The 13,612-nt window shown below is 43.8% G+C and overlaps 1 protein-coding gene and 1 non-coding gene across 8 annotated transcripts; one reads left to right on the top strand and one right to left on the bottom strand.

Moving 5' to 3' along the window:
- Nucleotides 1–548: 548 nt before the first annotated feature.
- LOC149123055 (Nuclear RNase P) lies at nt 549–874 on the bottom strand. The gene has a single exon (XR_016218769.1).
- PARP2 (poly(ADP-ribose) polymerase 2) lies at nt 874–13,612 on the top strand. 7 transcript variants are annotated; one of them, XM_008269296.5, is made up of 16 exons: nt 874–1,135; nt 2,195–2,341; nt 3,625–3,695; nt 4,305–4,355; nt 7,133–7,229; nt 7,650–7,725; nt 8,365–8,467; nt 9,145–9,307; nt 9,564–9,702; nt 11,131–11,194; nt 11,276–11,410; nt 11,669–11,796; nt 11,950–12,049; nt 12,740–12,838; nt 13,087–13,211; nt 13,327–13,612. In XM_008269296.5, the coding sequence occupies exons 1-16, from the start codon at nt 1,090–1,092 to the stop codon at nt 13,484–13,486; spliced, it is 1,704 nt and encodes a 567-aa protein (XP_008267518.4). In that variant the 5' UTR covers nt 874–1,089; the 3' UTR covers nt 13,487–13,612. The 7 variants fall into 7 exon arrangements, with proteins under 7 accessions (XP_008267518.4, XP_069910049.2, XP_008267517.4 ...); XM_070053948.2 differs by having other exon boundaries at nt 976–1,135; nt 2,195–2,338; XM_008269295.5 differs by having other exon boundaries at nt 978–1,135; nt 2,166–2,338.

The following is a 13,612-nucleotide window of genomic DNA, read 5'->3' as shown; positions in this document are numbered from 1 at the left end:
TCAACATGTTACCTATTTTTATTGTCATTACATAATTTCAGATTTCACTCCCCAAGTAGACTATAAACTACTGAAGGGCAAAGTGTATCTTACACATCGCTGGATCCAAAACAGTGACCTTTAGTGATCAGGACATGATTAATGGAGCATTTTGACTCCTCACACCCCCTTTGGTTAAATTACATGAGGGAGCTTTACGAAGTTTATGGGCAAAGGGAATTTAAAGAGAATGTGAATTTTCCGTGAATTTTTGAAGCTTCCTCGTATGTTAGGATTGCTTTTTAAATCATAACTAGAGAACTCACTGGCACAATATTCATTATGATTTTTTAAAACATAAAACACAGAATGCATATACAAATACATATAAAGTACTCGAGGTATTTTTCTTCATATAGAAGGAAAATTTGTAGGAATTTACAGTTCTCACTTTTTAATAATATCTTCCAATCCACTTCACAGCCTACCTAGCCATTTTAACTGAAAACTACTTATTGAATTTAATTTAATCCATAATTTAATCCCAATTACAGAAAAGGGAAAAGCAGGGCGGGGGAGAGTAGTCTGAATTAGGTTATGAGGCCCCCACCAGCGGGGTACCTCACCTCAGCCATTGAACTCACTTCGCTGGCCGTGAGTCTGTTCCAAGCTCCGGCTAAGGAGGCATCCGCCGGGACCCGGGGCGGGCCCGCGGCATCTCCTGCCCAGTCTGCCCTCGCGCGGAGCCCCGTTCTCTGGGAACTCACCTCCCCGAGACTCAGGGAGAGCCCTGTTAGGGCCGCTACTGGCCCTAGTCTCAGACCTTCCCAAGGGACATGGGGTAGAGTGACGTGACGCACTCAGCTCGTAGCCCCACTGATGAGCTTCCTCCGCCCTATGGGGAGAGGTGGATCCGAACAGACTTTATAAAGCTCCGAAAACCCAAGGCATCTTTCCCTTACGGTAGCTTCCCACAAGACATAGCGACATGCAAATTTCTTGAAGTATGCTTCAGACGCGCTTCTCGCCACAGCGCAAGCGCGCTGTGTGCTGACGCGGGAACGGGCCAGGGCGCGGTTCCCGGGAGCGGGTTGATGACGTTAGATCTCCATGGCGGCGCGGCGGCGGCGGGCGGCTTCCAGCCGCGGCGCTCGAGGTTCGGAGAGCATGCTGGCGGGCGGGAAGTCCGAAGAGGAGCGTGCCCCCTGCTCTGGTCCCTCTCCCCTCGATCTGCACGTGTTCCTGGACTTCTAAGGCTTGATTTTTAGAGTTCAGAAAGGCTTGTGGACCTGTGACAACTGATGTAGTGGCAGCGCTATGAATGAATACCTAACAATCTAATTTTTAAAATCAGTTGTAGCATGCATCATTTGATTTTATGTTCCACTAAAGAAAGGATAAGCGCTTCCAATTAAATCCTGATTCACTATATATCATTCGTCATAAGACATATCCCGATTTCAGAGTCAAATGCAAGTCTTAGAACTGTTGAAATATAGTACTCTATTATGGAGTTTTTAAAAGTCTATTTATTTGAAAGGCAGAATGATGGAAGTAGAGACAGAGAGCTCTTCCATCCCCACCTCCCCAGATGCCTGCAGTAGCCCTGGCGGAAGCCAGGAGCCAGGGACTCCATCTGGTTTACCCAGTGAGAGACAGGATCCCAAGTACTTAGGCCGTGGGCTGCTGCCTCCCAGGCCTCAAAGCAGGCACTCGGCTATGGGATGGGTAGACCCCAAGCGGAGTTTAACTCACCTCTGTGTCAAGAGCTTAAATGCATAAGTCTACCCTGTTGTCATCTTATGGATTTTATGGTTGGGCTAATGGAGGTCAAAATAGATCACGTAACTTCTCTAAGGTTTCCAGCTAGAAGAAGCAGAACTGGGATCCTAGCTAGGCTGAGTGCCTAGAGCAGTCTGCTGTTGCCTCAGGTAGTTTGGGTAGGTATTTGTGGGTGCTGAGGCTGGAGCAAAGCGTGAGTAGACTGAGACTCATGCCTTAGGCTGTGGACTTACAGGTGCCTTGGGGCTTCCTTTTGTTAGGCTGAAATAGCAGTTTATGAAAGACTACTCAGCCTGTTATCAAGAGCTTTGCTGTAGCAGTTGTGTCTGTTTCTTACAAACTTTGTAAACTGACAAAGCCATCTTCAAATCATTTCTTTAAAAGTTTTTTTTTTTCTCACACAGGATCTTTATTTGTTCACTCTCGTTCTTAGCTTCTGTAGCAGTAAATGAAACCAATTCAGTCACCGAAGACTCTCCCCCTGCCAAGAAAACTCGAAGATGCCAGAAACTAGAGATGAAAAAGGAACCTTCGGCTGAAAAAAAGGCTGATAAGGAGGGGACAGAAGACAAGCAAGGTGGTAAGGCAGACAAGGGCTAGCTAGAATTTCTCTGGGGGAAGTGGGAGTGGTTGTGCGATAATTTGTTCTTTAACTATTATTTCTTCCTTTCTTGAGAGTATAATTAATTTCCCTAGCCTCAGCACATACTATAGCACTTTCCTTAGCTTAGTATAGAAATAAAAAGCCAGGAAACAGTTTGTAAAGAAACAGAAATTTTTATTAGACAGAAAGAAGCTTTTATTTGATTGGCAAGCAGCAGAGGGTGTTTGGTCCAAGAGGGGAGCAGGCGGAGTGCCCGAGCGGGACACTGGCTTTAAGGAAGTGTCCCGGGTTTTTAAGGCATTGCTGTCTGTTCATTGGGTCATTCTGTGGGGTGCCCATTGGACGGGTTTTCACAAACGTATGTTGATTGGTTTAGTGGGGGTCTCCTGGAGACTGTCCGTCGTCTCCTTAGGGGCTCAGCCTCCTCCTCTGCCAGCTCTGGGTGAAAGATTGCCCCCACCCTGAAGGTGTGATTCAAAGCCGCAAGGTCACACATGCCCCACAAGAAGCTGTTAGTGGGGGAGATGCCAGTTGGTCTGGAGACGGGCTTTCCAGCCACAGCTGACAGCCTGCTTGTAAAGGACATTCCACCTACGGCTGAGGGGCCCACAGACCCCAGCCCCACTGGCTGGCCTCAGGACTCTTTTTTTTTTTTTTTCTTTTTTTTGAGACAGGCAGAGTGCACAGAGAGAGAGCGACAGAGAGAAAGGTCTTCCTTTGCTTTTGGTTCACCCTCCAATGGCCACCACAGCTGGCGTGCTGCGGCTGTTGCACCACACTGATTCAAAGCCAGGAGCCAGGTACTTATCCTGGTCTCCCATGGGGTGCAGGGCCCAAGCACTTGGGCCATCCTCCACTGCACTCCCTAGCCACAGCAGAGAGCTGGCCTGGAAGAGGGGCAACTGGGACAGAAGCCGGCGCCCCGACCGGGACTAGAACCCGGTGTGCCGGCGCCGCAGGCAGAGGATTAGCCTACAGAGCCGCGGCGCCGGCTGGCCTTATCTATTTTTTAGCTTAATTTTTTGAGATAACATCTTTAATTTACAGTAGTCAAAGGCTTAATGCTCTACTAACTAAAGAATTCAGCAAATAAAAAGTAAAAATCTGCGTCTTAGTCTTCATTTTCATGTATTTGAAATGGATTGGAATCTAGGCAGAAGACTAGAAGTGTCTGGGAAGGGCAAAGTTAATTCTGACAGATTTCTGCCCAACAGTGACAGCTACTTTTGATTCCCATACACATCCATGTCTTTCCTCAGAATCTGTGAAGGCCTTGCTGATAAAGGGCAAAGCTCCTGTGGACCCGGAGTGCACAGCCAAAGTGGGAAAGGTAACTGGAACCAATCCCCAGTCAATGGAACTCTTAGAAAGCAGTGTTCCTTTGTTAGAATTCCTGCCTGGGATGTATTCGTTTTAGGAATCCCAGATTTCACTAGTGATAACTTTCTCCAAGGCTGAAAGATAGAAGTGGTAGGGTTTGGGATTAATAACATAAGGGTTTTAACACGGTTGCCTTTTGGAGTAGCCATTAGCCTTTCATACCTCATCGTCTTCTACCAGAAAATGGTGTCATTATTAAGAGAGAACCATCTTCGTGTTCAAATGAGAAACTGCCCTGTAATGGCATGAGTTACTGATGAATGTGGAAAGAAGTTTATTTTGATAAAAAAAAGACTTTGAAATCCATTCATAATTTTTTCATAATATGCACTTTTCATGAACTTTTTAAAGACCCTTCATATACCCATAGCTTTCAAAATAAACTTAATTTTGAATTCCATTTTCCACTAACTTTTTGAAGTACCCTCATATATTTGCCTTTCTTTCCCTGGCAGGTAGGTTCCATGGAAAGTGACACCTGGAGGCACAAGAAAAACATAGCGCCTCACTTTGAATGTCAGGGCTGAGACCATACTGATCTCGTCTTTTTCCTCTCCAGGCTCACGTGTATAGTGAAGGAAATGAGGTCTATGATGTCATGCTGAATCAGGTATGAGGGAGCCATTCTGTTGACCACCAGAGTTTCTTGATGTTTACTGCTGCTAGTATCTCAGTGCCCAGATCTTTAATCATTTAATTAAGGCCTTTAATTAAGTCCATTATATTAGCCACTACAGGGTAAACTCCTGAGTACTCAGCCCTGGCATTCTGTACCTGCTCTGTGAGAAGCAAATCATTTTGCAAACTCATATCTTTTATTGAACTTGTGAACTCTCTATGTTCTTTTTTTTTTTTTTTTTAATTTATTTGAGAGGTAGGGTTATAGACAGTGAGAGAGAGAGAGAGACAGAGAGAAAGGTCTTCCTTCTGTTGGTTCACTCCCCAAATGGCCTCAACAGCCGGCGCACTGCACCTATCCGAAGCCAGGAGCCAGGTGCTTCCTCCTGGTCTCCCATGCGGGTGCAGGGCCCAAGCACTTGGGCCATCCTCCGCTGCCTTCCCGGGCCACAGCAGAGAGCTGGACTGGAAGAGGAGCAACTGGGACGACTAGAACCTGGCACCCGGGGCTGCAGGCGGAGGATTAACCAAGTGAGCCACAATGCTGGTCCCTCTATTTATATTCTTTTTTACATTTTCTAATGATCTTTTTCTTACTGGCTTTGAGAAATTTCATATAACATGGAGATTTTAACAACCAACTAGTATTCCTTTATTACTACTTTTTCCACTCAACATATCATGAATGGATAGAAAATATATTAAGGCCTCTTTTTGTTCTAATATCCAGTGACTTTATAATGTGAATGGGAGGGAGTTGGCCTTCACCAAGGCTCAGCCTTCCAGTACTAGCTGTTGTACTTGCTTTATTTATTTATTTATTTATTTATTTTTTTGACAGGCAGAGTGGACAGTGAGAGAGAGAGACAGAGAGAAAGGTCTTCCTTTTGCCGTTGGTTCACCCTCCAATGGCCACCGCGGCCAGCATGCTAAGGCCGGCGCATTGCGCTGATCTGAAGCCAGGAGCCAGGTGCTTCTCCTGGTCTCCCATGCGGGTGCAGGGCCCAAGCACTTGGGCCATCCTCCACTGCACTCCCTGGCCACAGCAGAGAGCTGGCCTGGAAGAGGGGCAACCGGGACAGAATCCGGCGCCCCAACTAGGACTAGAACCCGGTGTACTGGTGCTGCTAGGCGGAGGATTAGCCTTGTGAGCCGTGGCACCAGCTACTTATTTTTTTAAAGATTCATTTATTTATTTTAAAAATGGAGGGGGCCACCACTGTGGCATAGTGGACACTGGTTCAAGACCTGGCGCTCCACTTCTAATCCAGCTCTCTGCTACAGCCTGGGAAAGCAGTAGAGGACGGCCCAAATCCTTGGGCCCCTATACCCACGTGGGAAAGTCCGGAGGAAGCTCCTGGCTTCAGATCGCTGCAGCTCAGGCCATTGTGGCCAATTGGATAGTGAACCAGTGGATGGAGACCTCTCTCTCTCTCTCTCTTTGCTTCTCCTTCTCTCTATATATAACTCTGACTTTCAAATAAATAAATATGTCTTAAAGAGGGAGGGAGGAAGGAGTTACAGAGGCAGAAAAAGAGAGAGAGAGGTCTGAAGCCAGGAGCGTGGAGCTTCTTCCAGGTCTCCCACATGGGTACAAAAGTCCAAAGACTTGAGCCATCCTTCACTGCTTTCCCAGGCACATTAGCAGGGAGCTGGATCAGAAGTGAAGCAGCCAGGACTTGAACAAGTGCCCTAATGGATTGCCAGATAGCAGCCAGTGGCTTAACCTGTCATGGTGCATGCCAGCCCCTGCTGCCATGCTTTATTATGGACTCCTCTCTCTCATCCCTTGGAGACTTACAGATACCTCTTTAATGTAGATACTAGTCATACTCATATTCGCTCTGAATGTCTCCAAGTTGAGTCAGATTAGAGATGGGACAAATGTAGCAATGTTTTCTACAAATTCTTTGTTCCTCCCCTCCACTTTCTCACATTGTCCTGCTGTCAGCTCATTGTCAAACTTCTGCAGCAGACAAATCAAAAATGTAAGTAGAATGATCAAAGAGGAAGACATCATCTAAACAAACAAGCAAATAGTTATAGACCTAGGGAGCACCTATAATATTTTCATTTGGGAAATAGAATTAATCACTGGGAATGAATTGAGAATTAGAAAACACAGATGGTGGGGCCGGTGCTGTGGAGTAGTGGGCAAGGCCACTGCGTGCAGTGCTCACCTCCCATATGGGTGCCAGTTGGAGTCCTCACTGCTCCACTTCTAATCCAACTCCCTGCTGACGTGCCTGGGAAAGCAGTGGAACATGGTGCAAGTCCTTGTGCCCCTGCACCAATGTGGGCGGCCTGGAAGAAGCTCCTGGCTCCTGGCTTCCCAGGCCGAGCCATTATAGCCATTTGGGGAGTGAACCAGCAGATGGAAGATAGATAGATCTCTCTCTCTCTCTCTCTCTCTCTCTCTCTCTCTGCTTCTCTGTAATTCTACCTTTCAAATAAATAAATCTTTAAAAAAAAAAAAAAAAACAGAAGGCCTAGGGAAAAAAATCTATGAAGGGAGCTGAGGCAGAAAAAAAAACAGGAGGAGATGGTTAATTGGTTGATACTGGATATTCGAGGTTAGGTAGAGGGTTTAATGAAGATTCCAGGTTCCTATTTTAATTCCTAAGAATCCCAAGCTTAATATATAGACATAATTTATTCTTTATGTCTAACTTTTCCCTTGTAAAAATTAGCAAGAAACAGTCTGGTTTGTGTGACTTCCATTTGCAAAACTATCTCCTTTCATGTTTGTTTTTCTCTTGCTCATTGTAGACCAATCTCCAATTCAACAACAACAAGTACTATCTGATTCAGCTATTAGAAGATGATGCCCAGAGGAACTTCAGTGTTTGGATGAGATGGGGCCGAGGTAATGATTTTATTCTAGATTTTGTGAGTTGTCATTCAGAAAGCCAGAAACAACTTAGTGAATGGCCGAGAGTTCCTATGGGTTTAAATTGGTTACATGCAGGCTCTGAAGTCTAGGAGGTGCTTAGAAATCAAATTGAGCTTCTGGAAATTGGGGGATGCTCCCATTAGAAAAACTGAGAGCAGCCCATTGAAGCTGAAAACTTGCAGTAGGACTGCTGGTGCTGCTCCTAGAGGACGACAGTGAGCAGGTAACAAATCAGCATGATCAGTTCCCTTAGCCCTCTCGACCTTCCCTTGTCCCTTTTCTGCCTATATGTCAGATGGTAGGAGAGAGGCCTTACAGAGCTGCCTCATTAGGATTAGGGAATTAAGGATTGGAGGACAGGGAACCATCTTAAGTGCGGCATTTCCTTTGCAGTTGGGAAAATGGGGCAACACAGCTTGGTGGCTTGTTCAGGTGACCTCAGCAAGGCCAAGGAAATCTTTCAGAAGAAGTAAGTGCTAAGAAATTGATACCAAAAAATATCTTCATCTTCATGGATGTATCTAAGAATTTTATAAAAAATGTGATTTAGCTTAAATGTCTTTCCATCCTAACATTCTGTGATTAGAGCACCACACTGCATCCTTAATTAGAAATTGACCCAGAGCCTTGAAATTGACTAAAAATAGGAGAATGTAATATATTTAACACACAACTAACAAATTTAGGATACTTGGGGAAAGTGGAGACCACTAAGGGGTTGAGAATATCCAGCTAGGGTTTTGAAAATGTATCCTGTGATATGGATGAAGAACTTTCTACTCTCTAGGGAATGTTTCTTTCAGAGGAAAGGATTAGATAGATAACTATTGTTTTGAATATCAGTTACTTTTGTGGAGTTTGGAGGCCTTTGGAAATACCTGAGATCTTTTTTCCCCATTTTTAAATTAACTTTGTCACCAAAGCTTTCTCCTTTAGGTGTCCTGATTTAGAATTCAGATTTATGGAAAGTTGGTGTATAAAGGGGCTGGGGACTCTAGGGGGAACTAATAAATTTCATGGAGGTTTTCTGTCTAAGGAATTAGTTCTCAGTTCATCCCCAGTAGTAGACCTTTATTTGTAAGGTTTCTTACTTCCTTGGGCTCTACAGATTCTTTGACAAAACCAAAAATAATTGGGAGGACCGCGAAAAGTTTGAGAAGGTACCTGGAAAATATGATATGCTACAGATGGACTATGCCGCCAATACTCAGGTAAACTCTCACCATACGTCTGGGGGGAAAAGCTGTTAATCTTCACCTCTTAATCAGGGTGAAGCCTAACGTGATGGCCCTAATCAGTCCTAGACCAAATAGGCCAGAGTACCTTGGGTTATCACTCTTTCCCACCTCATGGGTGAACTCTCACCTTTACAATCTTGAAGGGGTAGAAAGAATGAAGATAGAATGTACCTTTCTTGTCTCTGTTCTGTTATTTCCTAAAGTTCTTTAAATCTTGGGCCCTGCTTGCAGAAGTTTAGTGTTGTGGAGTAATAAATAAACTGATAAATAAACTGAAGTTGTCTTCACTTTTTTTAACCATAACAAAAAGATGAATTTTGAGAAACAGGAACACCAGCATGCTGAACTGTCCAGAAAAGCTGCTGCTTATCTGAAATATGGAGAAATCCTAAGATGAGAAGATTTGAGACCTAACAGCTATCTTTACATACTTAAGATCATTGGGGAGGGCCTTTTAAATTTATTCTGAGTGTTTGACTATGGGAGGCAGAACTATATTTGAAGGTGGAAGTTACATTGGGTGCTCTCATGTGGTTAATAAGGAGCTGTGCCTGATCGATGGCCATTATGCAGACCCTGTCTACAGGGCTTTAAAACAGATCCTTTCAGACTTTACAGGTTGATTGGTTGGTTGGTTGGTTTCACTGCAGGGTGAAGATGAAACAAAAAAAGAGGAGGCTCTTAAATCTTCTTTGAAACCAGAGTCACGGCTGGATATTCGGGTGCAGGAGCTGATCCAGCTAATCTGTAACGTCCAGGCCATGGAAGAGACGATGATAGAAATGAAGTATGATACCAAGAAAGCCCCCCTTGGTAGGACTTCAGATTCTTTCCTACATCCTCTTTTCATACTCCCTGGCTCCTTTAGTGGGATATTTCCTCACTATCATGAGTTAAAGCTTGCTGAGAATATTGAATGAAAACAGGATTTGAAATGAGAGGTTGGGTGGTGAGGAGCAGAGCTATTTTGAAAGTTGAAAGGTGAGAGTCTTTACTGGGATGCAGGGGTGTAAATATAGTTTCCAGGATGGGACACTGGTTTGGATCTGATCTCTCTCTGGGATTGCAGGGAAACTGACAGTGGCACAAATCAAGGCAGGTTACCAGTCTCTTAAGAAGATTGAGGATTGTATTCGGGCTGGCCAGCATGGGCGAGTTCTCTTGGAAGCTTGCAATGAATTCTATACCAGGATCCCACATGACTTTGGGTAAAACATGTGCTATTACTTCACTTTGTTCTTTTCATCCATATCCTAAATCAGTCACCAGCAGTTATAATCTTTTAAATCTTTTATGCCCAAGGAAATTAGCATCCTAAATAGATTCAGAGCCAAAATATTTTATAGATAGCCTATTTATGCAGCTTACATATGTGGGGTACAGTCTCCTGGCCCGATTTCAACCATGTTTGCTGGTTGAATAGAAATTACCAACTCTAGAGAATGGGTACAGCTATCCGGCAATTAAGTAAAATTACTTCAGGAATATCACTCCCTTTATTTATTTATTTATTATTAAGATTTATTGATTTACTTGAGAGGCAGAATTACAGAGAGGTTTTCCATCTGCTGGTTCATTTCCCAAATGTCCACAATGACAGGAGCTGGGCTGATCCGAAACCAAGAGTCTGGAGCTTCTTTCTCCCACCTAAGTGGGGAGACCAAGTGCTTGGGCCATTCTCTACTGCCTTCATAGGCCATCAGCAATGAGCTGGATCGGAAGTGGTAAAGCCAGGACTTGAACCAGCACCCACATGGAATGCTGATGCCACAGGCAGATGCACCAGCCCCCTTTTTTTATTCTTTAAAGAGACTATTCACACACCATCACTATTCTGTAAATTCAAATTATTAAATATATGAAAAACATTTTATCCTTGTTGATTCTCTGTCCTGGATTTATTCTGTTCCTATGCCTTCTATTCATTTTTTTTAAAAAAAGATTTATTTATTTATTTATTTGAAAGAGTTACACAGAGAGGACAGGCAGAGAGAGAGAGGTCTTCCATCCGATGGTTCATTCCCCATTTGACTGCAATGGCCAGCGCTGCGCTGATCCGAAGCCAGCAGCCAGGAGCTTCCTCCGGGTCTCCCATGTGTGTGCAGGGGCCCAAGGACTTGGACCATCTTCTTAGTGCTTTCCCAGGCCATAGCAGAGAGCTGGATAGGAAGGAAGTGGAGCAGCAGGTCTCGAATTAGCGCCCATATGGGGTGCCGGTGCTTCAGGCCAGGGCGTTAACCCTATGTACCACAGTGCCGCGCCCCCCCTCCTTTTTCCCCCTTCTATTCCTTTAGAGAGCCTAGAAATAACCCTGAGGAGTCAGCAAGTCTTCCTCGGCTTCTAGATGGAACTATATCCAAACTAGTCTTTATTGCTGTTATACAAGTTATTTTTAAGTTTCCCACCAAAAAGAATTTCAACTCTAGTCCCAAATGTCAAAATCTACATAGTTTGTTTTCTCTTACTCAGAATATACATTTAACATCCCTTTATAAATTTAGAAGTTAGTCTCTTTACAGATGTCCATCTTTCAAATGGAAGATCCATTTATTATACCCATTTTCTGAAAGACCTATCTGAAGTGTGTTGTTCTTAGCCACACATTAGCTCATTATAGATTATTTTTCTGTCCTTAGACTCCGTACCCCTCCATTAATCCGGACAGAGAAAGAATTATCAGATAAAGTACAGCTACTGGAGGTAAGATATGTATGAATTGGGAAGTATTAAGTCTCTTATCCCAGGTTCCTCCCAAATCAATTCTGTGTCTCATCTTCTTAGACTTTGGGAGACATTGAAATTGCCATTAAACTGGTGAAGACAGAGCTACAAAGCCCAGAACACCCATTGGACCAACACTATAGAAACCTACACTGTTCCTTGCACCCTCTAGACCATGAAAGTCATGAGTTCAAAGTGAGTTTTCATTTTTGAACTCTTATACCCATAAGACCCACTCTCCTCCTCTCATTATTCTCTGACTACTTCCAGTTAAGAGTGTGCTGTCAAGCAGGGAAGACTTTCTATTTATTAGGAAGTTGGGGAGGTAGAGGTCTTTCAGACTTCCTTGTTTGGGAATAGAAAAGTATACCAAGTTAGACCAGAACCTTGAGGTTTCAGTTCAACCAATACCTTGTACTGTCTACTTTGGCCATTTCTTCTGTTTTTCCACAGGTGATTTCTCAGTACCTACAGTCTACCCATGCTCCTACACACAATGACTATACCATGACCTTGCTGGATGTTTTTGAAGTAGAGAAGGAGGGTGAGAAAGAAGCCTTCAGAGAGGACCTTCATAACAGGTATGCATCTAGCTTTAGGCTTGCGAAGAAATTCCCTTGCCAAAAGTATAGTTATAGAACTTAAAAGAGTGGCAGGGACAGTGTTTGATTTTATGTGCATGACCTATGTTTACAGAATTGCAACAGAATACAATAATAGTAGCTTTTCCTTAGGATGCTGCTGTGGCATGGATCCAGGCTGAGTAACTGGGTAGGAATCCTGAGCCATGGGCTTCGAATTGCCCCTCCTGAAGCTCCCATCACAGGTTACATGGTGAGTAGAAACTGTCTTGGAGGGGAGCACAAGAGGAAAATGAGACAATAACCTTCTCGTTCCATTTTTCCTAGATTAGATTAGATGGTACCCCCCCCCCATTAAACCATTTTACTGATAACCCGGTAATTTCTTACTATATCCTTTCTTTCTTTAAATGCCTAAATGCTAAAGATACCTCTCCATTCCCCCAGAAAACAGTGATTCACAGATACCTCTGCCCTCTCTGGAATAGAATTGTGTAGGGAGGGACTATTGTTATGGCAGTGGGTTAAGCTACCACTGGCAATGCCAGCATCCTGTATCAAAGTGTTGCTTTAAGCCCCAACTGCTCCACCTCCAATTCAGCTTCCTGCTAATGTGCCTGGCTGGAAAGAAGCAGATGATGACCCAAGTACTTGGCCCCTGCCACCCACATGGGAGACCAGAATGGAGTTCTTGGCTCTTGGCTTCAGCCTGGCCCATCCCTGGTTGTTGCAGCCATTTGGGGAGTGAACTAGCAAATGGAAGATCTCTTTGTCTCTCCCTTTCAAAAAATACATTTTAAACACACACACACAGAGAGAGAATTGTGAAGAGAAATGGAAAATGATGTATGTTATGTTGTAGAAAATGGAAAAACTGGGTCATCAGTATAAGCCTTCTGTATAATACAATGAATTAAGCAGGTGACCTTTGTGTTAATTTCAGTTTGGAAAAGGAATCTACTTTGCTGACATGTCTTCCAAAAGTGCCAATTACTGCTTTGCCTCTCGCCTAAAGAATATAGGACTGCTGCTCTTATCAGAGGTAAGACAGGAACACATCTATGATCTCTAGTTTTCTTATGCCTATTTTTCCCAATGAGAAAAGCTTGCTCCCAGAACCATGAAGTTCACATGGGATAACTTGAAATGGGAGCCAAGTGCAGTTTATATCACATGGAGTTCCACTGTTTTGGTATAAGGTAATGAAGTACTGATGGAGTTTTCTATTTGGCTCTGGAGCCATCTAATTCTCAGTAAGATGAGGGCATTCAACGATATTTTGCTTTGCAGGTAGCTCTCGGGCACTGTAATGAATTACTAGAGGCCAATCCTAAAGCAGAAGGATTACTTCAGGGCAAACACAGCACCAAGGGACTAGGCAAGATGGCTCCCAATCCCACCTCCTCCATCACCCTGTAAGTCCTCAAAACTGGGAGGGCTAGAAGATTCCTTTGGGCCGATAAAATTACTTTCTGCATTCCAACTTCTGAATCAAGGGCTGTTGTTGACATACTTTCTTCCATTCCACAGGAATGGGAGTACAGTGCCATTAGGACCAGCAAGTGACACAGGAATTCTGAATCCAGAGGGTTATACTCTCAACTACAATGAGTTTATTGTCTATAATCCCAACCAGGTCCGTATGCGGTACCTTCTAAAGGTTCAGTTTAATTTCCTACAGCTCTGGTGAATGTTGATATTTTTTAAAAAACAGGGAAAACAAGATGTACTTTTCAAACAAAAAAATAAGTAGTGTTGTGCTTCTGATTTCTTTATGTACAAATATATTTTGTGTAATAAAAATGATACAAATCCA

Source organism: Oryctolagus cuniculus, chromosome 12 (genome assembly GCF_051225735.1).
Source record: "Oryctolagus cuniculus isolate XC-2025 breed Fujian yellow rabbit chromosome 12, ASM5122573v1, whole genome shotgun sequence".
NCBI classification, from domain to species: domain Eukaryota; kingdom Metazoa; phylum Chordata; class Mammalia; order Lagomorpha; family Leporidae; genus Oryctolagus; species Oryctolagus cuniculus.
This window is presented reverse-complemented; position numbering and strand designations above follow the sequence as displayed.